The sequence below is a fragment of the Anser anser genome (assembly GCF_964211835.1).
Source record: "Anser anser genome assembly, chromosome: 5".
Classification (NCBI taxonomy): Eukaryota; Metazoa; Chordata; class Aves; order Anseriformes; family Anatidae; genus Anser; species Anser anser.
The window spans coordinates 4,041,936-4,066,874 of record NC_139725.1 but is presented as its reverse complement, the minus strand read 5'-3'; the positions used below and the strand labels follow the sequence as shown (position 1 = coordinate 4,066,874).

The following is a 24,939-nucleotide window of genomic DNA, read 5'->3' as shown; positions in this document are numbered from 1 at the left end:
GGCAAGGCAAGGAGAAAAAATGGGAGAGAGAGAAAAAGAGAAGTAAAGAGAAGGAGCTGTGCAGGGAAAGGACCAGAAAGAGGAGAACAATCCTAGGGAGCCTGCTGTGGTGGGTCGCAGAGGAGTTCACAAGCCCATGCACTCCAACTATTTCTTTTTGATTCTGTGTCATTGTCAGGCTTCAGACTGCAGCTGCAAATTGTTTGTCTGGCAGTTCTGGTAGGTTTGATTCAATAACTCCTATAAGAGGGCAGGCAGGATATCAATGCTGCTTTATTGCCTTTTTCTCTGCCTACAATAGCAATCCTCCAGTTATACAGTATTATAAAGTGCCATCACTGGGGGTTGTATCTCAGCATAGTCACGTCTCATCTTCCTAGGCTATAATAAGCTGGCAAAGGTAAAAGTCTGAAACTATGTGAGCCTCATGAAACGATTAATATTGAGATTGGCATGAGGGACTGGCACTGAGCAAACAACAGACCCTCGCTTCCCAAGTACCACACTGAGGGTACAGCTCCATCCTACAGGATCAGCCCCACCAGAATGTGCTTGGTAATCTGTGTCAAGTCTCACTTCAGCCTCTAGCGGACAAAGCATTAACGCTCCAGAAAGCTGCAAGCACTACTGGGAAAAGAAAAAAATAAGCTCCACAGCCCTGTCAGTAAGGTAACTTCTCACACCTCTCTCAAAATCCTTCGGATGCGAGCTCTTTAAAACTAATCACTGAGTGACATTTAACATAAGACCGGACGGACCGACATGGTCTTACCATTTTTCCTCCTGGAAGCTGGTCTCCTCAGGCTGCATGGCTGTCCCTCACCAGGCTGACACGGAGAAATTTCCCCAGCCTTGACTGTGCATGATCTGTCAATAATAAGAGGCTTTCAGTTACACAATGCTGTCAAATAGCACCTTTTACAAACGCTAAATTCAAGTTAAAAATGTCACAGCAAAACAGGAAAATCACCACAGAGAAAACCGCCTGTGAAGCATTTTATTGGAGTGTCTTTTAAAAAAGAAAAATTCCTGGCACATTGTTCTGGTTAAAGCCGCACAAATCAGAAGAGAACTTCTCATCCAGGCCAGGTCACAAATCTTGGGAGTAGCTGAATAGAAAGAGGCCCATTTTGTCTGCTTAAACTTTGTCTCATATATGGGTAAACAGAAAAAAAATCCCTGCTTCATTGGAAAAATCGTAGGCGGATGTCTTTAAGGATGCGTTTAAAAATCATCATGACTTTATGCTGCGGTTTATTCCGTATATTTCCATCCTTTTGAGTCACACTGTTCAACCTCCTACTTCTTCTTAATAGATTAATTTGCGATTGCTCCCTCGACATTTCAGCCTTTCATGATGGAGAGCAGTTCCTCTCATTTCACTCATCAAGGCTCCATATAATAATGAAAGTTCTCATAGGTCACCTCTATTGCGTCTTATTTCCTTAACCCCTTTAGCCTTCCCTCCCGATGAGCGTTCTTAAACCTGGAGCTGTCTGGGCTAAGGGAAAATAAAATTTCTCCTGTAGAAGCTACTATGATTGAATCCATATTGCATCAGTTCTACAGAAAATTTGGGTATAGCCATGTGATTTCAGTTCTCTGACACCTTTGCAATGTCATAATAACCTGTTTGTTTCTTTTCCAACCAGTCATACACACAGAATTGCTGGGATTTTTCTCCAATAACCCCAGGTCTCTTTTTTCTTTGGTACACTGAATAATATGAACTCTGCTGTGGTTCACTAGCTCTAGACTTACTGTTATAGCCAAATAAAAGATCCAAATCCTCCTCGGTTTGCTAAGCATTGCTTCTTACTGTTTGCTTAATCTTTACATTTGGCAGAATAATCAATGCCTGTTATTTTACTTGTTACAATCTTTCAGAATAAAACTGTTAGGCAAGATTCTGAGCTGCTCTAAGTTGGCATGTCTCTAGCATCACTTCAGCAGTCCAGCCTCACACATTAAACAGATGCTTCAAAACAAACCTGGAGGGCAAGCCGCCAATTTGAATTTTCCAGTTGTTACTTATGACCAATAGCTGTTTCCTAAGTTGTGGCCCAGCTTCATGATTTACATTTATGCAGGGGAAAGTCCCGATACAGCCTACAGGCAGGTAGGCGAGCTCCCGCAGTGCACAAGAGGTGCAGCTCAGCGTGCAAGAGAGGGGTAGCTAGAGGTGTCCAAAGGCAGCCCTCTTCTCCAGGAAATCTCCATTAAAAAAAACAAACCATCGTGTTTTTTTTTCAAAGAACATTTTTACATCGGATCCTATTCCAGTATCTACTTCTTTAGTGCAATCTATCCATTCCATAGAAAACAAGATGGTTCCTACCAGCAACACAGCACCATATGAAAAAATGCCATTCACAGGCACAGCCTCGAAGGTTGTGCATCTTTAGGGGAAGGAGACAACAATTAGTTCAAAGTAATTCAGTGCTGATTGGGTTGGGGATAATTTCCTGGCAACTAAGGATGGGATTGAGACCAAAAAATTCATTTCAAATAACTACGAAGGAGTCACTGGATAGCAACACCTTTCAGTCTCTGGAGACCTAGAATTGATTTGAACTGGTCTACCACTTAAATGGAGAAAAGCTATTATTCCATCACTAATCTCTTGAGCCATTCAGTCCCCCTTGAACCAATCTTTTCTTCAACAAGCTATTTTACATATTTCACTCATCATCTTAGCCCACAATCTTCATGGGAGAAGCTTATCAAATGATTTGTGTGAAAAGGTAAGTACATCTCCCTTTTGCATTTCTGTTTATTCTCGCGTTTGTTACTAACATGACCGAACTTTAAATGGGTTCCTCTTCTCCTCGCCTTATGGTACCCCGCTTTTCTTGCTACCATTCACATAATATAACAATTTCTTAGTAGTTTATCAAAGAAGAGCTAGCCTAGAAGCACCTGCTCTAGAGACTTTTTTCCTGGATAAATACAAATTTATTGCCCTCAAATGTCCTAGCAATCACCAGAATAATGCTGATGCCTCCTTAATAGCTCTGCAGCCCAAGAAGGGTCAGATCCAGGATTTGTAGAGGAAGAACTGAAGCACAGAATTGCTAAGGGCTGAATTTGCAAAAGTAGTCTTCATTTTTATGTGTCTTCGTGGCCACCAAAATGTGGACGCAGCACCCACAAGTATACAAAGAGGGTGTAATTAATAATTAAGAATGCCTGAAAAATTGAGCCCTTGGTATCTAATAGCAGGCTTGCAAAAAAAATAGGGCATTTACAAATGGGGGGCTGCAAATGAGGCCATCCAGTCAGTGGGAGAGAAAAGCTCAGAGCTGGGAGCTACAGTTAGTTGCAGGACCTCACCAGCTCCGCGAGAGAATTAGGAGAGAAAGCAAGCAGGCATCCGCACCCAAACCTTGCCAGTTCTCTTGCTGGTTTTCCACTATTTCATGCACTCGAGCCACCTGTTTCATCTGCTTTATGCTTTCTCTTCCTTAAGCATTTTCCTTGTAGTTTCTCACACCGCTGAATTTCCTCTGCCGCCTCCACCACTCCCGGAATTAGAATCCATGCCTTAGAAAAAGATGCGACTTCTTCATCTCAGGCAGCTAATCCCCCTCCCGCTCACCCTGCAGGTTACACGGCCGGCGCAGCACCACTTTGATACTGCTCCTCTGGCAGCAATTAGAATCAAATCAGCACCAGGCTGTTTATAAAAAGGGATGTTGCTATAATGACACTATCAATTCTTCCAAACATTGTAGCTATTTATCAAGTGATTAAAGTAGAGTAACTTACTCCGGTTTTACTAGCCTATTTTCCATTGGAACTTAAAAGGTTTTACTGCCTCAAGTATGGCACTTGGACTGCTAATAATTTCGATTTTATTACATTATCATATTTTTTAGATTTATTTCTAGGTTTTGCATAAGATTCAAATTGTTACCCAGTTTATAAAATAAGATAAATTTATCTTGGTCAAAAATCACATTAAGATAATTATCTTGCCCTTTTGGCAGATAATTTTGTTTGTAATATATTGAAAATGCTTATTTTTTGTTTTTCTAACCACTCATTCTTGCAAAAGTGGCTATTTTTTTTCCCGTTGCAGGCACCTCTATCTCCCTCTCACTGTCAAGGGCTGTCACAACTCTTCCTGTTTCCCCTTCCTACTGGGGAAAAACCAAACCAAACACACCTGCTCCTGGCTTGGCAGTGAGGAACTGCAGGCACCTGTGTTTCTGCAGGCGGGCAGGGCTGGCTGTCCTCCGGTCATGCTACGCTGCGGTGCTGGGCCTGTGGGGAGGGTTCCTCCAGACTCTCGAAGGGCTTCAGGAAAAACACTTGTGCGGCAGGGCGCAAGTCAGCCTCCCAGTGCGCTGTGATATGCAGGGCGCTTCGCTGTGCTCCTGGCCAGCTCCCTACCCCCCGCCCCACCCCATTAATGAAATACCATCTCAGATGGCTGGCCGAAAAGACCCTTTCTTAAAGAATGAGCTGAGGTCGCTGCCTGATTTCTTCTCTGCTTGCCCTCTCATCAAGCTCGGTGTCCCTGAAACTGTTGTACAGCCTCCTCTCACAGGGCTGCACTTCTCTTTCCACTCCTGAAAGCAGCAGGCTGAAGATAACACTGGAGGCTGCCAACGCAATTAAGTCAGAGCTAATTTAGTCAGGTACTGAGTAGCTGCTAAAACTCCCAAATCATCAGAAAGATACTAATCATCAGCTGTCAGAAGAAAGTTGCAGCTCCTAACCCCAGAGTAAGTTGAAGTTTCAAATATTTATTTGGAACGTATGGAGTTTCCTTTGCAGCAATACGATAAAATACTAATTTTCACTGATGTCCTAACCTGACATCAATAACTAGTTAAAACAAAATAGCTAGGTTAAAAATTATTAAGAGCGGGTGCTGCTTAGTATTGATGGAAATAACTCTGTCACGTAATAGGCTGAGGGGCATGCTAGTGGTATAGAAAAAGCGGGGTGATGCCCTGAGTTTTCATGAGGACAAACAAGGTTATTTCAATTATCCTAATATGCTAGCACATCAAGTACTGATGACAGAAGTACCAACAAACAGACACTGGCTAATATTGAAAGGTTTTGAGGTATGATGATGAAAGATGTACGTTTTTTTGAGTGAAAGTCTTTGTGTTTCTCAATATCTAATTCAGCTTTGCAAAAGCAATTCTCTCCCTGCATTTTCCCCACTGCTTGAGGGCCCAGGAAGGTATGCCCTGCCCAATCTTCTCCTGCTTTAATGCAGGAGGAGAAAAAAGAAGCAAGACAAAATGTGAGAATGTCTAAGAGAAGCCCCAGAATAGAGTTCAAAAATATTTTATTTTATAAGTCCAGGCTAAATGTGAGTTTGGGGTTAAAATGAGGATCTGTTCACATGTTTATGTTATTTCTAGTGACAATCCTTTGGTATACACAGAGGCAGAAATTCACTCATTTCTAGTGAGAAAATATCTACCTTTCTACTTCAGCGCTGCTCAGAGCCCAGGTGACAGCAGCGTCCCCTTTGTGCCACCCCACGTGTCCGCGCAGCCGGGAACGCGGGGACAACAAACACGCGGCAGAAGGAAGCGAAAGGGGGGCAGCTGGGACTCCCTGCAGTGAAAATGGGCTCAGTTCTACTGATTTTAGTGCAGCCATCGAGAAATCGCACCAACAATTTGTATAAATCACAATCCAGATGGGCTGGCAACAAAAGTTTGGCTGTTTTGCATACTCCATATCTCTGAACATTTTTCTCTTGTAATGACATGGTGAAGAAGCTGATGATCATAAATATGGAGTGCATCACCCTGTCCTTTAGCTCCCTCCTCATTGCTTTAGCAAAGTAATACATGCGTCTCAAATAAATTAAACATGTGACATATAAAATCAGTCCGTGTTTTTTGGGGGTTTGTCAAAATCCTGAGAAACCAAAACGTTGAAAAACACTTGTCAAAATGTTCTGGGATTAAGTAGTTAAGCTGTCATCGACAGCTTAAACACTGTTTATTTGAATATGTAAAGCAACTTTTCGAAAACCTGAAAGTACAGAGTCTGTTGATCAGAGCTCTTTCTCCATACATCTTAATTTTGCTTGCCCGATCTCTTGGGAAATAAAACTTCACATGAAGTGTGAGGCCATATACCCAGGCAGTGAAGTACCCTGCTCTAGTGACACAGCTGACGAGACCAAGTATGGCCCTGGCATTACCACGGTACTACAGGACTATTACTCGGCAGTGTCCATTATTTGAAATGGAGTTACTCTGCGCTTACCACAAAGCACAAGTAGCATTTTGCAGTAACACAATAAATAACCCGTGTCATCTCTGTATCTACACCTTTTGCAAGAACAGATACAGACCCAATCTAAAAGCAAATCTAAAAGTGCTATAATAATGCTGGAATGACATGCCTCTTAAGCTGTTTACAGCTGACAGACTAAGTGAAACGGTCTGACAAGGAGGAACATAGTATGTGTTGACAGCCTTGCATAGTTCATATTTGAAAGGCAAAATTAAAGTCATACTTTCACAAGGTGCAGAATTCTGCTCACTTGAAGGACATTCTCTTAAGCAAGGCACGATACTGAACCTCTGCCATCCTCCTCCTCCCGTCTCCCATTTTTACATGTAGGCCGTTAAGTGGCACACCTCAGAAACCAGTCCTGACTCCACACCTCCGTAATTGCCTGTGAAAACGTATCATTTAGCAGGGGACGGAGACGGAGCAACAGTGAGAGCAGCCATAAATGTTCGCCCTCTATAATTTAAGGGAGCACTACAACATATGGGCAGCATTTGGCTTTCCTTACCCAGGCAGCACCACTAGGAACGAGCAAACATCAAACAAAGGCTGAGTACAAATCCCCTCTATCCACACCGGGGCCTTCCTCTTGATTACAGGATATGAGAGCAAAACATAAAAACATGGTGAATCCTAAGGAAGAAAACAAAAAAAAAAAAAAGTAAATAAGAGCTAAGATGGGAAAGAGGGAAGGGCTGGAGACAGGCGCTGGGCAAAGCAGACCGGTTTGGCAGCTGCACAGCTGTAGTGCAAGGCGAGTCCAAGCGGTGGCCAGCAGCCGCACTCTGGTTTTGGCCGTGCCCTCGCTACCCTCGGGCAGGTGGCAACCACAGGCTGTCCTCAGCCCGCGCAGCGGTCAGTGCGGGTGCATTGGTGGGCTCTGCCCAGCGTCCTTTGAGCAGGTTTCTCTGCTGTGAAAGCTCTTCCTAATACTTGGCCCCTCGTTGTCAGAGGCCATGGGAAGCCAGGAGCGTTCCCTGCCCCTCTGCTTTTGGAGACAGCGACTCCTTCACCGGAGGGCAGAAGCAGCGAGGAGAGGAAAGCCAGCGCCTCACACTCCTTTCCTGCGGACAAGCCCAGAGATTCAGCTGCAAGCAACGCGAGTCAACCCAGCTCTTCTAATGAGCCCTATAGCTGGTGAAAACGAGGCCGAAGTTGCCAGATGAAATCAGCGCACTGGGGCGACCTACCAGGCGAGCGTTAGGATGCTGTGTGGGTAGGGCAGGACGGCGGCAGCACCTGCCGGGCAGCGAGGCGGAGGCGCGGACCCAGCGGTACCCCAGCCCGGCTCCCAGGAGCGCCGGGCGCGGCTCCATGCCCACAGCCTCCCGGCCGATCACAACTCGGGCAGCTCAGGAATCTGACCGGTGTTGAGTGGAAGCATTTTTTCAAACTAATGGAAGTTTTGCCTACATATTTCTTCCCACACATGAAGGTCATCAAATGTTTGTGTGCCAAATGCTAGAATTGATGCCATCCTAATGAACTCTGAAAACATTTTCCTGTCAAAGCAAATAGAACAACTTGACATCACTGATCCCGGCATCGACCAAAGAGGAAAAACAAACAAACCATCACTTCAAAAACCAGAGGGGTTTTTTGTGCTCTGAGTTCAAGGATGTGAGTCCAGCGGTGCAATGACAAAGGGGAGCACGGTGCAGATGACAAAAGGGTTGCGCTCACGGCAGAGGCAGTCGGTCTTGAGCAAAAGAGATTGCCTCAGCACCGGGGGCAGAAGTGCCTGGGCGCTGCCTCCTCTGGCCTTGGTACAGGAGATCCCTCGCGCTGAGCAGTGCCGGATCATTACCTGGAACACATGCCACAGGCTAGGGCCTGAGCAGAGACTAAAACCTACCAGACCCTGACAGGAGTTGCAGACTGATTACACGCTTAAAATCAAGCCAGCAGCTCTCTACTGGGCTGCCGAGAAACTTTGTCTTTCCAGTTGGTGCTCCCCATTCCCATGGCCACCTCCTCCGTCTCCCAGGGGACCTCCCAAGCCACCCACCCAAGGCAGCACAACCCACGGAGTGACAACCCTGCTGTGGCCAGACGCAAGCACGGAGGAAGTGCATCTTACAGCTACACTGCTAAATTGGGTTTCAGGAGATCCAGACTCATTTCTTCCTTCTGACACAGGATTCTCGCACGTCCCTTGGCAAATCTGAAATTGTTCCACCTGGGAAATAACCGTTCCTCCTCTTCTGCCTCTCCTGCTCGTTCAGATATTTGGGACAGGGTTCAGCTTGCTGTGCATGGTTTCTAGCAAAGAAGCGCCCAGTCACAGTCTTTCTAGGTAGCTCGGTGTTCAGTACACAACTAATCAGAGCTAATTTCACTACCCACACAGCACAGAGGAAAAGACAGTTACTTTCTGCAGAGTACACAGTGGGTCCTCAAGCCTGGTGGAAGCAGGTAGGTGCTGAGTGCCGACGGATTTCCCAAACTCATGTCTCTCCCCAGCTGCCATGACCATTTTGTTAAGGAGATTTTTCACAGAAATTGCTACCGGACAGAGGTACCATTGAAAAGCACAGCACTAAAATTGGGAATAATGACAGAGGAACCAGAGCACAATTAAAATGATGAGGCATGCTTTGATGCTCCCTACATCAAATACATTTCCATTTTATTTACTGATTTAATTTCCAGTTCTCCCATGCTCGCCCTGTGCCATCACCCACGGCTTTTGAACTGGAAGGTATTACCTCAGCTCCCATTTCTCCAAAAGTCAGTTCTAATCTCAGTCGGTCTCCAGCCCTGCAGTTTTCCTTCTCCTTGACAAGCCTGACCACTTAAATTTCTATCAGCTCAGACAACGTTTACCCACTCCCCTTTCTGTTCCTATCTCATTTCTTCCCCTTCCAGTTTTTGTGACGCCACAATACATCTATGCCAGCAGGCAGAGCATGCAGAAATAGCCATATAGATCCTGACTATGTTCAAGAAAGGGGAAAGGTTGAAGTGAATAACATCCCGCGTATGAATGATTCCCTTGCTCGCTATATTACAGTGAGCTGCGCTTTCATATCCTGTGATGGATGTGAGTTATGGGTCACTCCCTCAATTGTGAAAATAAATGTACGACACTCACCAATTGTTATACTGTGTATTACAAAATTCTATCACTTAAGATTTATGCACTGAGCAAACCAATCATACAGACAATACAGGTAAAGCACAACTGCTCTACTACCAATTTTTTCATTGATAGAGGCAGATGCAAAATCACCCGTAGCAATAAGGTGATGCTCCATTATCCAGAGGGGAACACTCTGTGGACAAAGACTTTATCATATCCATAGTTTGCCTTGGGTGCAGTGGACTTAGCATGTGTTAAGTGATGCATAAGTGATCTGCTGAACTGGCCTAATAGCACAAAACACTCCTGGCTCTATTTGCTTATAAATACATTTCAAGGCACTGATTGAAGTCTGTGATGCCCTAAATGGTCTGGGACCCAGTTACTTGAGAGATAGCATCTCCCCTTATAAATCTTCTGTGGTAATTCAGGCCCACCAGATTTTCTTGCTTTCATTTTCTAGGTGGATGGTGCCGTGTCTCCAACATAAGATGCACGAGCCTGGTGCCTGTCCTCATCAGCCTTTGTGCACAACAGTGCTTCAGAGGACTGTTTCAAGAAGAAGTACAAGCCTGGTCTCTTCCGTGTGACAAACATTAGCTAATCTCTTGAGCAATCTTTTACACCATGTTAGCAACAGAGGGCCTGGCCATGCCTGGCCATGTGCTCAGGAAAGCTGTTCAAGAAGCCTTTTTTCTCTTCCTATTATAACCACAGAACCGGTGCAAGGGCTGAAAAATCACACTCTGACATGCACCACCTGCCCAGGAGGTCTGAGCTCCTGGCATCCAGGTAAGATCACCAGGCTGGCAGCCCTTGCTGATCCCGGCTCCAGCAAGGTCCCCGTAAAACACGCACAGTGCCACCGGCACATCTTAGCTAATGAGAGCAGGTCCTGGCCAGTTGTACTTTATTTAAAAGTCTGTTTTCCATTTTAGGTTCATTTTAACTGGCACGAGCTGCTGAAGCACTAGATGCCCTTATCTGCTTTCCTCAAGGGAAAGAGATACATAAAATACATAAGATTGCAGGTTTTTAAGATTAAATGTTATAAACACAGATTGAATTACATGCTTTTTATCCCTTTAAGGAACTCTTCTTGTTCACGGCATTCTGTTCCAGGTTTCCAAAATAATTTCTATTTACATTCCCATTTAAAACACAGCAAAGAGAAGATGCATTTGTGGGCATACCTGGGAACAGAAAGCCCTGGTCTGACTCCCAGCTACCTCCAAAACTCAGAAGGTAACGGGGAAAACACCCGTCTTTTGGCTGACAAAAACCTTGGGCATCAAGCCGCCCTTTCTTCAGTTACACGAGAAATAAAACAAATGGTGCTCCTGAGAAAGCCTGTTGGACATGAGAATAAAGCGTGGCTCGCTGACAAACTGAAGCAAGAAAAGGGCTGTGCTGGATAGAGGAAGAGGGCAGCTGAGCCCTGCAGGGATGCCAGAGGGGTGCCCAGTGGTGGGGAGCAGCGCCCTCGGCATGGCCTTTAATCAAAGCCAAAAAACTGATGCTCTGGGAAAAGGGCAAGGAAACTGTTGCCTTAATCTCTCTGGCAGCACAGATGCCAGCAAAGACTGTCTGGTCACCTTCTTAGAGGGAGCCTGTCTTTTTGGTAAGGCTGCCCTGATGAAAAGGAAATGAGAGAGACAAATAGTCACCCGCACGGTAACAGCCTCAGTGAGTTGTTTTGCTGTTTGCTTTAGTTCACTTTTCTACACTGCCTTAAAAGGGTCAGCAACCTTCATCCCAAAGACCCTATTAGAGAAGTAGCTTTGAGCAAAACATATAATTAACCCTTGGAACTCACTGTAGCAGGATATCATTGTGTATGAGAGAGATTTCCATTTTTTTAAGAGGGATGGTATATAAACAGCTCTAAGAATGTACTCAAATATTATCACAGTATTTTTACTAGTGATAATTCATTGGTAACGGCCACTGTGTTTTTGGATATCAACAACAAACAAAACCAGGAACTAGTCACTGATTCTTCAGTCACCAAGTGGGAGCCGAATAAGATGGGCAAAACCAGTCGGATAAATCCAGTGTACTTACAGTCTTCAGAAACAGCCACTCCCAGAGCCAGGAATACAAGCTGCAGCAGGTGAATGGACCTCTGGCCTACTCCAGACATCGGCTTTTGTGTCCACCTCTGCTTCATGTCTGCTTACTTGCTAGATCCCATGTGATGGCCCTTCACAACCTTAGAAAGATTAACCAAAAGTACATAAAGCCCTGGCTGACCACAAAGGCTTAACAGAAAAGTTGGAAACAGTATACGTATAGAGAAGATTTCAAATGGAAAGTATCAGGAACCAACTGAAAACACTTTATTTCACCGCCCAGGAGACTCAAATGGCTTCTGCTAAGAAGCGCCCAACTGACAAACCTGTGTGACAACGACATCCTTGAAGTGACTTCTGTCACGTTCAGAAAAGACGTAAAGTCCCTGGGTCACAGGGACAGGGCAGCAGAGAGGAGACATGAGATACCTGGAATGAGCTGACATTTGGAGTACTTTGAAGCCACAAGACTCACAACTCTCCTTCAAGACAGAGAAGGTGACATCCTTTGAAATGTGCTGGGCCACCTGGTTACAGCAGCAAGAGGGTGTGCTGAAGATCTGTGCAGACAGGATGCCACAAATCCTCCCATTCTGCCATCACTACCATCAAGGAGGAGCAAGAAAATGCATCTTTAGCCCTACTGGGTGAACTTATCAGACAGGCAGAAATTGGCATAATTGTACTTATTATGCTGTGTAACTAACTGACATCCCCAGGGCTGTCCTCAGCAGCATAACTCACCCTTGATCCTTCCTCATCCAGTTTGAAACAGGGAAGCCTTTGGATTTGATCTGAAGGACCTTCACGAGTTAAAAAATATACAGCTGTGGTTTCTGCTTTAACACCTCGCTACACAAAACCAAAATGTCGTCACATGTAGTGGGGTGAAGGAAAAAAAACACATACAAAAGCCCCTGCAGCCTTGTGAAACACAGAAAGGGAAACTATGCTGTGAGCTCTGACAGTAATAAAAACATAACTGAATTGATTCTAGAGAATTTATTGAACAAAATTTAGTTAGGGTCTTTTTGTTTGGTTTTGTTTTTAACGATTGCACACCACTTAATTTTTATGAGCTCGATGATGCCTTTAAGGCACATTCTAGCAGAGGGCTGAGGTGAAAAAGCCTCTCCAGGGAGGATGCAGCAGAAAAGAAAGCCTCTGGGACATGCTGGAGTGGCGCTAATCCGTTCTAGGCATGCGTTCGGCAGGAGCTACTTGCAGCTCTCAGGCTTCCCAGTAGAAAAGCCAATCTGCAGGCCCACGGCTAGGGATTTTCTACCTCCTTTGGCACACTGTGCCCAGGAGTGTGAGGGGGCTGATCCAAACCCTCCTTCAGGTTGCAGACCGCCGCAGACCTTTTCATGAACAAGTTATTTGAGTTGGGGGCTTTGTCTTGTCACCACCACTCCATCACCAAGACCTGGCCTTTCTCAGTAAGCACAGAGATCACACAGCTTGTGTATCCTAAGGCAGACAGGGCTGGCGTGCTTGTTTTTAACAACTCTTAGAAGCCAGAGAATATCACGACCCACAGCACCAACAATATTAAACTGAGGAAGGAGCTGCTCCTCTCACCTGCCCAACAGAGCAAGCCGTAACCGGGACCGAAGGTCCCCAAGCCCCTCTGCCCCTCTCCTGCCCCAGTGACAGAGACGAGAACGATGGCTAGCACAGGAATACTTGGGTAGGGGGTGACAGAGCAATGCTCCTCAGCCCCATAGCACTCACCTCCTTACCCTGCTCCAGCTACTCTCCTTCCTGAAGCAGAGGCCAGAGCTCTGCCTTTCCGGAGGCGATTCGCAATACCAAGCCCCAGGGCTACTGTACCCAAACCTCCCTCCAAGCAGGCACCACTCACAGCACTTCACTTTTCAAATAAGAAGGTTGTACGCTTCTCTAGCAGAAGAAGCTTTTAGTGCCAGGAGAAAACACTAGAAATGGAATAAACTATTGTCTATAATATTTAGGATCCTTGGAATAACTTAAAAGTAAATTCCATCAGGAGCTAAAACCATCCCGGTTCCTCAAGTGCGGCTTTCCTCCCAGCTGCTCACCCCTGTGCACAGAAGCTGTCACGCTGTGCGTTCAGACCATCTCTTCTTTCCTTTTGCCCCTCCTCTTCCCTCTCTTTTGGGTCTCAGTCAAGTACTGCATCATAGGGACGATATGGAGAGGCAGAACGTGACCTCTGTGCAGGTCTGTGGAAATTCAGATTGAGTTTAGGAACAAAAGACACTCCCCCACCTCCAAGAACCAGAAGGAAGACGAAATGCCCACCGTTACTAGCACCTTGCACAAGTCCCACCACCCGGACCACCACCACGACCCCTGGAGCTGGCTGTCGCATGCCTCCTCTCCTGCCAACACAGAAGGAGCAGCGCCCGGCTGCCCTCGCCTCTCCTGCAGAGCTGGCCCCGAGGGTCCCGGGCGGTGGCACGGCGCTGCCACCCAGGAGGGCTCCTGCGAGGTGCGGGATAAAGGAACAGCGGGACCGATACTGTGTCTAATGCGGCACAAGGTTCCCTCAGCACGACGTGCCCCGGCTAATGAACGGCAGTGCCCCAAGTGCAAACAAGCTGGGAAAGGTTCTGTTTTCAAAGTGAGCGTATTGCACTTCAATGAAGATTTTTTCCCCCTAAAAAGTTTTAATATACACACTAAATTAAGCTTGAGAAAAGGGGACATTTCATCTTTAATCTATTTACTTCTGAATATTTAACATACAATTCTGGCACCAATCACCAGATTTAACTGGAAAATTACTCACTAATCTGTTTGCTTATTTGGAATAATTGGGTAGGCTGCCAGGGAAGAGGATTTCCTACCCTGTTTAATATCTCAGTTAGTAGTCCAATTTCAGCTTGGCGGCATAATTACTCTGACAGAGCTGTAGCCACAGGGCCTGTGAGTGGGGCTGCTTTTTAAACCGTAAATTATGGAGGATTAGCATTTATGAATTTTAAATCAGGGCTGTGGTAGGAGACACTAAAGCTGCTTAGAGCTTGCAAACCACTGCATTCAATCACCAGTCATTAACACATTCCTTCCCAGGACTTTCTGCAATCACGTTTAATAAAAAGGTATTTCTGATTTGCTTTAGAATATCACAGCTCTGTGTCTCCAGCCTAACACCAGGGATAAGGAGATCCCCTTTCCAGGAAAAAAAGCATCACCATTTGAGCTGACCCTGATTTACCTCCCGAGTGAGATGTTACCGGGCTACCTCCTTTGCTTCATTCCTGCCGTTTCTCCTGCCAGATGGGGAACACGTGGTTTGATCCCTCCTATACTTAAACAATTACAAAAATTAGAAACTGCTGAAAATCAGAGCTGCAATGTGGCTGATCAGCGGAGATCTGAACTCTGCCATCCCCCTAGCTCAGGAGCTTTGACTTGTGAGCTCTCCACTGTTGTGTTTGCCTGTCAGGCTCACGATGAATCATTATGGGGTAAATCCTTCCTTTGATGTAGGCATGTAACTTCTTTTAAGGCCAATGAGAGTTATGTACATGCACTGAGGGCAGAATATTTTATGCCCTGAAGAAGCAGCCTTAGAAAAAAAAAAAGAAAAAAAAAAGAAAAACCTACCAAAAATCACACTGCTTTGAACTTTGGAGTTGCTCCACTCAAGAGTCTAAAGAGCTCGGAAGCCCTAAGACATGCATCCAAATGCAAATGCTGAGCCCTTCCTCCTAAGCATGTGCATCTCTCCCCCTGTGAGCCTACAATTCAGCAAGGTATTTAACTCAGTGCTTTGCATGACTGTTTTAGACACCAAAGATACACATAAGAAACCCACAATTTGTATGCTGAGAGGGTTTTTGTATGTTATATTATACCTATATAAGTTAATAAAAATAGAGACCCTGTCTGCAAACCAGAACAAAGGAATGAATGAAACAAAATAAGAAAAGCAGAAAAACGTGGCAAATTGGTCAGAGCAATACTTGACATAAAACCTTTCACTAAAACCTGAAGAAAACAGACGTTTCAAAAAGGAGCCTGCCTGACCTCCTCCTGCTGTATCCCCAGGTAATTCTCCCAGAAACCCAGAGGAGCTCTATGGCCTCAGGACCACCTGCAGGAAGGGACAGGAAGAAGTTCCCTGCCATTGCCTGCTGACAGGGGTTTGTGTCCTTCCGAGTCACTCGGCGTTGACCTCTGACATCGGCAGGGTACCAGCCGATGATGCATCACACTGCAGTCAACAGGGCTATTCACCAAAGCAGCCCGATGACTTAAGATCCCCCCAGACCTCATTGAAAATCACTGGAAATTAGGCACTTTGAAAAGACGTCACTTTTGAAAATACCTTTTAATCTCCTAAATTACTCATGCTTTTGAAAACTTTACTTATGCTAAGTACTCTGAGGGCCTCAGTCAGCAAAAGCTAAACCCATAGACGCTAGGGAAGCACTCACACAGGAGCCCGCTCAGCTCTCCTCTCCCCTCTGTCCTCCTAGCAACAACACACAGCCCTTCTGAGAGCACAGCTCTTGGCGACACCAGCCCCATGCCAAGAATTTGGCTGACACTGGCAGGCCCCCCACCCCTAAGACTACTCAGACAGATGGATTTGCTTCCCTATTGCACCCAGACCAGACTTTTTCTAGCTGACCTTCTTCCTCTAAGGGCTGAGTGGAGCCACCACCTCTCTGCCAAGCCACGAGGAAGCTGGTGGCACCTTCCTGCCACGGGAGGCACAGTCAGAGCGATCCTCCAACACTGCAAACTGCCCATGGCCCAGGCCCCACTGAACCATGAATGAGGTGGCAAGGCCTTGGTGTAGATGTGATGTCTGAGCCTGGGGCACATCAGGGAAGAAGAAGAAACACCGTCAGCCTCAGGAGCTTCAGCACGTCTCAGGACTCCCGTCGCCCCTCGGGAAGCGGAGCAGTGTCCAAGCCCCAAGTGCTGCTCTGTGCAGGTGAGATCAGAGCGCAGCCTGAGCCGCCCGCACCTTATCAGAAACACTTCTACACACACGTCCATTCATATCAACTATCATGCTGTGGGAGGGGAAACAGGCATGAGACAAGGAACAGTGGGGGAACAAAAAGCCATTTCAGTAGCTTTACGTTGCTTGGAAAAGCACCGAACAGCAGGATATTCCTCAAAGGGCTGTTCGAGTTGGCTTTGGGAGTGTTACTGTGATCTGCGCAAAGACAACATAAGGGCTACAACAAAGACCAGATTCAAAACCCTGACAGTCAAAGTCTGACAGGAAAAAAAATAAACAATTTGGACTGAACTCCTACACAGCATCTCTAAGCAGCTTCAATTCCTTAGCATTTGGGCAAAGACCTAGGGCACATTCTTATTCCCCCTGTACTATATAATTGCCTCAAAATGTTGGCTGCAGCCAGAAGTTATATTTTAGTCCTCATAAATCAATGGGAGAGGAACATCCTCTATATTCAGTGTTTATACTGCAATATTTCTAACTGCATCCAAATCCTTTCTCGTCCCACATGGTTTCTGTGGGGCTCTGAAAGTATCTCAAAACTTGCAAAAGAAGAAAACATTTTTCCCCCAAAGGCAAGAAGGAAGGAGGTTGCACCGTATATATAAGTGACTGATAAAACTTTGACTTAGAAATCTCTCCTTCAGTAGGCTTAATATGCTTCCTCTGCCTGAGAAATGTATAATGTATAAAGCAATCCTGCCTGCCTCCTCCTCAAAGCCACCTGAACAATCTCCTTTCATTGGCCATGGGGCTTTACATGCAGCTCCTCCATACAACCAGGTGGCTCAGCATATGGCCTTGCTTTTTTGCCACCGCAGCTAGAAGCCTTTTAGGTTTGTATAAATCTACAATTAAAAGGTTGGTTGCTAGCAAACAAGAGTCAACAGCATTTCCTCTGACACAGGAGAGATCCAGTATTGTTCTGGATTCCTTCCAAGTCTGTACAGAAATAGGATCTTTCTCCCCTTATGCCTTGATGGGGAAAATGGTCGATGAGATGCTGTGGACAAGAGCCCCTGAACTGGCTCATTTAAGAGCCTCACAGGTGGTTATACTGAGCAGTACATCAGTACTGCATCAGTACTGCATCAGTACTGCACCAGTTACATCAGTAGCAAAACTGCAAAAATACTGCAGCATACATTGTTTAGCTGGGGAGAGAAAGCTGGAAGGTAAATAATATGGTGATGGCCACTAGCAACTAAATGTTCTTCAAGCATTTCCTTGAAGGAAAAAGAAAATTCTTTGCAGATGCTGCGTGAAGACTAGTAGCACGAGCTGCACTGAGTTCAATACTTGACAGACTGAAAACATGCATAACTTTACAGTTGTGCAAACTGTAAACTCTTGGCATTAGTGAGAAGGAAGCAGAGGTTTCAGCTTGCTGTTCTAAGGAAGGATGAATCCATTTAAGTCTTGTCTTCCCCATCCAGAGCCAAAGACCTCGATAGCCGTGGAAGGCAGGTTATATCCTTCTGCAGAAAACAGTTCCAAACAACCTTGTTCAGGGCACTGTAGTGCCACCAACTCTACAGGCCAAGTGCACCAGCCTGTCTAGTCCTGCTTCATGATACCATGAAATCAAGTGTTTCACATTTGCATATATCGTGGTTTTGGCCTTATGGCACATGGTGAAATGGCTGTCTCAAAATGATGCAGCATGCTGAACACTTTGCCATAACCTTTCACGTTTGTGTGTGAATTCCTCTTACTTCTGTGGAGCCAAGTACTTGATGAATGACAGCTGAGCCTATTTTCATTAGTGTTCAGGGGATGGTTAAAGAGTCAAGGCATGCAAGTCATTTCTCATGTACACCTTGATATACCTATATACTGTAGAGAGCATAATCCCATAAAGCCCAAGTTTGAAATAATTCTCTCGTTGGAAAACACAAGGGACACATCACTGAAAAATATATTGGCCAGGACTGTAGATCTGCGGAAATTCTGTGAGACAGGAGATCAATGGGCACGCCACCTAATCACACCCCAGGCAGCAAAAGCCTCAGCATTGTCCTGGAAGCAGTGGAGTCGCAGGAGAAGTTTTGCTCTAGTTTGTCCCTCACTGTTACAGACAGAAAAAGGAAGGAAAAAGGCCCTGTACACCCTGGGAGGACACCTAAGATAAGTCAGAAGTGCACCATTCAGATACCTCACAGAGGGTCAAGTCTCATGTGTTCTTTATTTAAAAGTTAAAATTCTTCAAGATATATTTGTCATGCTATAAGAGGTTGAATGATTCTCTTTGCCTCCTGGTTTAAGTTGGGGAAAAACTAGTGAGGCAGGGAGGAGAAGAGGAACCAGCATAGTGAATCTCATATGGAGAAGGATGCAGTATAAGGTTTGAGGTTCATTTCTTGTAAAGGGCTTGGTGCACATAGGTAATAACGTGGTCTGTGTATGAAATTGGCAAGTTTTTACCATGTTCAGATGAAAAAACACTTCAGTTGCAAACGCGGTTTCCTCCTCCTGTATCTCCTTGTACATAACGAAGACAGTCTCTCCCACAGGCGAGCTGAGAGAAACATCGAGTCTTTGTTCCTTTGCCAATATCTGCCAGATGGTACCAAGGCAGATATGCCTAGGCATCGGAATTACACTGCTGAGGGAAATGGCCCTAAGGAAAGCAGAGTATAGCAATAGGGTCTTTGGGACGCAGCCCACTCCAGCATCACCCCCTGAGTATCAGGAGCGATGGGATGGTCCCTGTGCTCTTCCTAAAGCTTCTGCCATTAGTGTGCACAACTGTGGTTTCTATCTGGTGTAGCTCCAAAAAGCCCCCTTAGCCTTCCAGGTTTCAAAATGCAGAAAGTTTGAAGAGTAAAACTGCACGGTTGCAGATTAAAAATGATCTCAGATTAAAAATGATCTGTTGTGCTGAATGGATCCCGAGTCAGATCCGCAGCCGGTGAGACTGACTGCAGTGCTGCTAGACTGATTTACGCTGCCTGAGGATCCACTCCTCCACAGCTAGCGACATCTCAATTTCCTTTCTAATAAGCAACAGGCCCTCTTATCATGGGAAATATGGAAGGAGAGATGTAAAAGCTTATAATGTGAAAATTGGTTATCGTGTACTTTAAACTATTTCCTGCTGTGCCCTTTGTTTTGGTATGCATATTTCATTTCATTACTCTGAGCTGTTTCACCATCTCTGGACTGCGCTATGAAATACATTAATTATCTCATCAACTTTGGGGCAAAACCTTCAGTCCTTCTTAAAAACCATATTCACTAAAAACTGTCTTTGGGCTTCGTTAGGGATTCTGAGTGTGATGTGAGAGGACAGGACTAAAGCTACATCACAACATACTCCACTTAAAGTTTTGGTTCTTTTTGTGCTGCTTCAACATTAAAAACAAACAAACAAAAAAACCCACAAAAACAGCTCAGTGTGGTTTTGCTTTTTTTTTTTTTTTAATGTTTAAAATAAAAATTGTTCTCAGGTTCCCACCTCATATGTCAAAGTGTGAACCCATAAGAACTTTTCAAGGTTTAGTCATAAACTTCCAAAATAGAGGAGAACAGAATGGAAACGACAGGTAACTTTACTTATAGCCCTGCAAGAGGGTGCTATAGAAATATGGCAATGTCGGCATCCCGAATTAGCCTCTATATCAGATAAAAATGATCTACTACTTTTATTTCATAAATAAATCTTAATTAAGGTAGCATCTTCTCAAAGCATAATATAGAAGAAAGTAGGGAAAAAAAGCCCTCCACGGTCTGTGTTTCCCACACTCCCACTTTGAATTTAGGATCGGGTTGGGGTCATTTTATAAAGAAAATAATGTTCCAGGCCCATCACAATTTGTGAAAGTCAGGTTAGAGTAAAAGCTAAATTCCCCATCGTCCTCACAAGATTTCTTGCCCTGTTCTTTTGTGAATACGCTAGAATGGGTGATGGATGGGAGGCTGCCCCTTTCTAGAGTTCTTGCTGTGTTTTGTGATAACTCATTATATTTCTTTCTTTACAAATAGCCCCATTAACGCTCCAGAATTGAACAGAATCATAAAGCTTGAAACATCCCACTCCCATTCCAGTAGAGCTAGAGGTATTGTTTCATGAATTACAGAGCTGCCAAAACCTGATTTATCCAAGCGAAGCCTTCAAAGCCAAGTCACAGATATTTATATATTTATTTAGGATTGTAAGAGAAAATACTTTTTACTGAGATAAGGATGATATAACCTAGCTACAGATTTATTTAAATTGAATTATATGTCTTTTATATTTCTTCAACAATATGGTTGATGGAAATGTTTTAGTCCTCATTGTTTTTGGTGTTTTTTTTTTTCCTTTTTTTTTTTTTTGGCTGAAATAAAAATCTTATTAAACCATTTACAGAAAACTTACAAAACAGAAAAGAGTCAAGCTCTTTCAAAGTCTCGGTGGCCTCAATAAAACCTTATATATTCTGAGATTAGAAGCCACTCTTAGTCAGATGATTCTAAACAAGACTACTATAATCCTCTCTGTTATGGAGATATTTATTTTTGTCTGAAAAACTTCAAAGCAGGCCGTGACAGATAATCAAAATCAAAATTTGCATTCCAATGAGAGTTTCTTTTTGACAAAAAGAAAAAATAATTCTCACAGTTCTTCTGTAAAGGAGAACTGTGCTCAGTTACTTGAAGTTTTGGGGAGTTGAAGCGTATGGTTTTTTTGCCTTTTTTGATTTCTTTGTTTTAATATACATCCCATTATTCAGTAAAGCTTTTGCCACTTTGAGGCAGAAACGCTGCACCAAAGCAAGAAACACATCATTAAACCTCAACCATTTCATTTTCCTTTAAAATCTTCGCCAGAATGAACCAAAGAGTCAGGGATCACTACCAACACACAGTCCTACAATGGCCTTCCTTGGTGGATACTACATGGAGATGTAATGGTTTCCTTGGGGAGCCAGGGTTAACTTCCAGTCTCAGCTAAAACTGCCAGGGAAGCACGTGAGCCTACTCTTCTTCAAGCGCCCAGTTCTATGAATATTTTTCCTGCTTGTGTTTGTGGCAGCAGTGGGGAGCTCTGTCAGTGGGCCAGGACCTCAGCGTGGCAAACTCCTTGTCGCAGAAAAGTACCTGATGCTCCAGAGGCATTTGTGACCTCTCTTTAGGGGCTGCGGAAGACATCCTGTGCTTGCAGGCACGCATGCACACACACACACACACAGCATGTGTGCACACAGTGGGACTGGGGGGACGAATGAATGCCAAAACAGTGATACCGATCCCCTTCCCTATGCAAGGCCATTTCGGGAGTGCTGCTGAAGCACACGCACACAAAAGTGCGCGCACACATTACATATGGGATTGCTGAGATTTCGTCTACCTGTTAACAGCTTACAGAAGTGGAGAACGTGCAGACCCCTAATCACCAAGCTTCTTCAGTTACTTAATTAAACCACAAGTTAGGAAACTCTTTCTAAAGAAGAACTTGGAAGTGGAGCAGAGCTGCAGGAGGAAGGAAGAACAGCAGCACAGTAACCAGGGTGGTCTAGCAGCTCTACAGCTCTTTTGCCAAGAGCTCTGGAAAGGACCGGGCAGAAACGCCCTCAGGCTCCCACGTACTGTCATGGTGGCTTCCACTTCGGCCCCTGAGAACAAGTGAGGTGCCAAGAAACTAGGTCCTCTCTGGCGGGACTCTTCAGCAGCAGAACGACTGCTCGTGTTTCTTTGGAACAGCCCAGAGAGGCAACCGCTGGGCACCAGCCCGCCGGCGCTGGGTGGCCGGGGAAGCCCGGTGCCAGGCATGGCGCTCGCTGGTGGGCAGCCTCGCAGAGCAGCCCCTGCTCTCCGCGCCCCTCCTGCACCGCGCAGCCCTCGCAGACTTGGGCAGTCTCGGGTAGGCAACGCCAGTCGGTACCTCCTTTGTTATGCAGATGAGATACTAAAACACTTAGATCCTCTGAGGCAAAGGGGCTGACTATAAACTGCAAAATCCCACGCAGTGTGGCAGGCCATTCAGCTGCTCCAACCAATCCCTTTCCAGTTTGCTGGGATTATTTTTACATTTTCTTCCCAGGCAATACAGCACGGCCCATGTTGCTTTTCCTGCAGTGTAGTGCGATTGCTTTTTTAGCATGTCTTTTTTAATTATTATTATTATTAATTGCTTTAATAGTGGTCATTCCACAACGAATACAAAGGAAACTTGAATAAAAAAAAAAATGTGACTGCACATTGCACGGACTGCTTTGATATTCTGATCTCACCCCACTTAAGTACAGTTCTTGAACGTGAAGGACAGCGGTGTAAGTCAATCTCAGTTAAATGCTAGCTTTGCTCATTTAACAATGCAATGGGCACACTTGGCAGTGTTCACTAAAATCTTGTTTGATACCAATTAAGCCCTAAAAAAATCCATTAATAGTCTGAATGCTTCTCAAACTCACTCTGCAATTTATTTTGAAAAGACTCAAACTTAGATGAAACTGCAAAAATCTGCCAAAAATTCAGTGAAAAGGGGCTGATTTGGAACAAATGGTGGTTTTAATAACGATAAACCTCTGCATACCTTTAAAGTGTGCTCTAAATCTGTCTCTATCCTCTTTACACCTTCAACTTTATCCTGAATAAAGCATTAAGCACAATTTACTTCCTGGAAGGATCTGTTATAATTGAACCTTTCTTAAAGAGCTACTGAGCAAGAACAGTGAGATTTCAGAGCATGGATTCCCTTTCCTCAGGTACACCACCGCCATTTCAGACGTTCCATCTGGGGTCTATTCAGAAAGAATATTTCCTCATCCCCCATGCTATCGTACTACCTCATTGATCAGCAAGCGCTCATTTCATGGCTTGCTGAAACATAATTTTTGAGGCCATTTACTCCTTTGGTAAGAAGGGCTGCTTGTTTTTGTCTTTTATGACAAGAAGATTGCAATAACTAGACCCAAGCCTGCAGCCTGTCTTGGTTTATTTTAAGTTTTTTTGGGTTTTGTTTCTTAAACTTCCTCAGGTCCAAATTCCTGCTGAATAAGAGCATGCTTACATCTCACTTGCAAAAGTACACCACAAGAATGGCTTGAAAAAACAACCTACGCTAAAGCAGAGCCAGCATTTTTGCTGAGGGCTGACAGAGTACACCCTTGGGACAGCAGGACCCTGATGGCGAACATGACAGACATCAAGCAGAACAACAACCACTTTTGGGGAGCTGCCCTGACAAAGCTTCAAGTGGCACCAGGGTATCTATTATGACTGCTCCTCTATTTCTAAGCAAAATGATATCAAACACACAGAAAAGACAGCCAATAATGAGAAACTTGCAGCTGTTCTCGAAGAAAGAAAGACTTTTTTTATTGTACCCCAATCCAAAATACTTTAAACCAGTTTTATCAATAGCGATAAATCAGTATGATGATATGATGTCTCTTTAATCTTTTCTAAAACAAAATTTTTTGAACTTTTGAGCATGGCCTTCCCAAATGGGTTAGGTCTTCTAAGACAGCATCAAACCTTCTTTTCCTTGCTTCCCATGTCAGCCCGAATCCCAATAGTTATGAAGCATAAAAAAAAAGTTCAAAGTAAAATATAAATTACCATCCCCTTCAAACACAAGTAGAAGTCTTATTAAGTCTCTAGTGCTTGAATCACGTCCCATGTCTGTTCTTTAGACCTTTCTTCCTTTGTGAGGCATAAATGGACACATCTTATTGATTTTCTTTCAACCTGGATCACCTCGATTGCTGTGAATATGGCAGACAAATCCAACTCATTCTCCCGCAGGGAACGAGGAAGAATGCAGACGAGAAGCTGGGGAAAGTCTTCTCACAGTGGGATACCAGGAGTCATTACGCAAAAACCCAAGTCTAACTGCTTGTAATTCCAAGACCTTTTTCTTTTCAGCTCCTTCAAAAAAATTTTTTTTTCTTTTTTAACGCTGAGAGCTCTTTCTTAAATTTTTTATGAATACCATTTTGGCTACGGTATCAATTTCTAAGGGTGTTTTCGTTTAAAAAGAGAAGTATCAAATAGGCCAGCGATGGCTGCAAACCCTGATAAATACGTATAGTTAATGATGAATGAATGTAAACAGACACTGGCCAGAAAGAGAAAGTCAGAATCAGAGAAAGCATTGTTTGAAGCTTGACAAAAAAGCTAGTTAAAACTTTTTCCTTCTAACTTGGCTACACTTTGTATTTTTTTTTCCTCATTTATAGACTTACTTTTCTAAGGACAATTGTATGAAATGAAAGGAAGTGTAAAAGTAGAAAGATTTTTGTGCCTTACACCAAACCACTTACTGTACATGAAAAAGGGATTTACTGAATCAATTTAGTTGTGTAGGGTTTTTTAAATCAAGTGAAAGATTTCAGTGAAGTGGAAAAAGGTGGCAAGAATGTGCAGCACCCCAAGCTTTGCTCCTAAAAGCAATAGAAAAGACACAATTGAAATGCAGTGGGACCTCTGTGGATGAATTAGATAGAATGTGTACAGACACTTTGCAGTGACAATCTGCTTCTGAAAGGGATATATTAAGTGCTAACTGCACCGAGGACGTAAATTGAAGACACGATATCCAAGGACTAATTTCA

At 44.4% G+C, this 24,939-nt stretch overlaps 1 protein-coding gene across 25 annotated transcripts in view; it reads right to left on the bottom strand.

Annotated features, from left to right (window-relative positions):
• The window catches only part of LOC310899705 (uncharacterized protein), a 221,537-nt gene that overhangs the window by 81,040 nt on the left and 115,558 nt on the right, over positions 1–24,939 (bottom strand). For 19 of the 25 annotated variants that reach the window (XR_014584570.1, XR_014584571.1, XR_014584572.1 and 16 more), the window contains one exon: positions 773–867. Coding sequence is in view for 9 of the 25 variants with exons in the window: in XM_083836476.1 (XP_083692602.1) it covers positions 773–867 (95 nt within the window). In the remaining 16 variants the exon portion in view is untranslated. Of the gene's footprint in view, positions 1–772; positions 868–4,168; positions 4,429–6,784; positions 6,910–8,725; positions 8,816–11,422; positions 11,571–24,939 lie in introns of those variants that run through there. The other 6 variants (XR_014584573.1, XR_014584576.1, XR_014584574.1 and 3 more) reach the window with 4 other exon arrangements.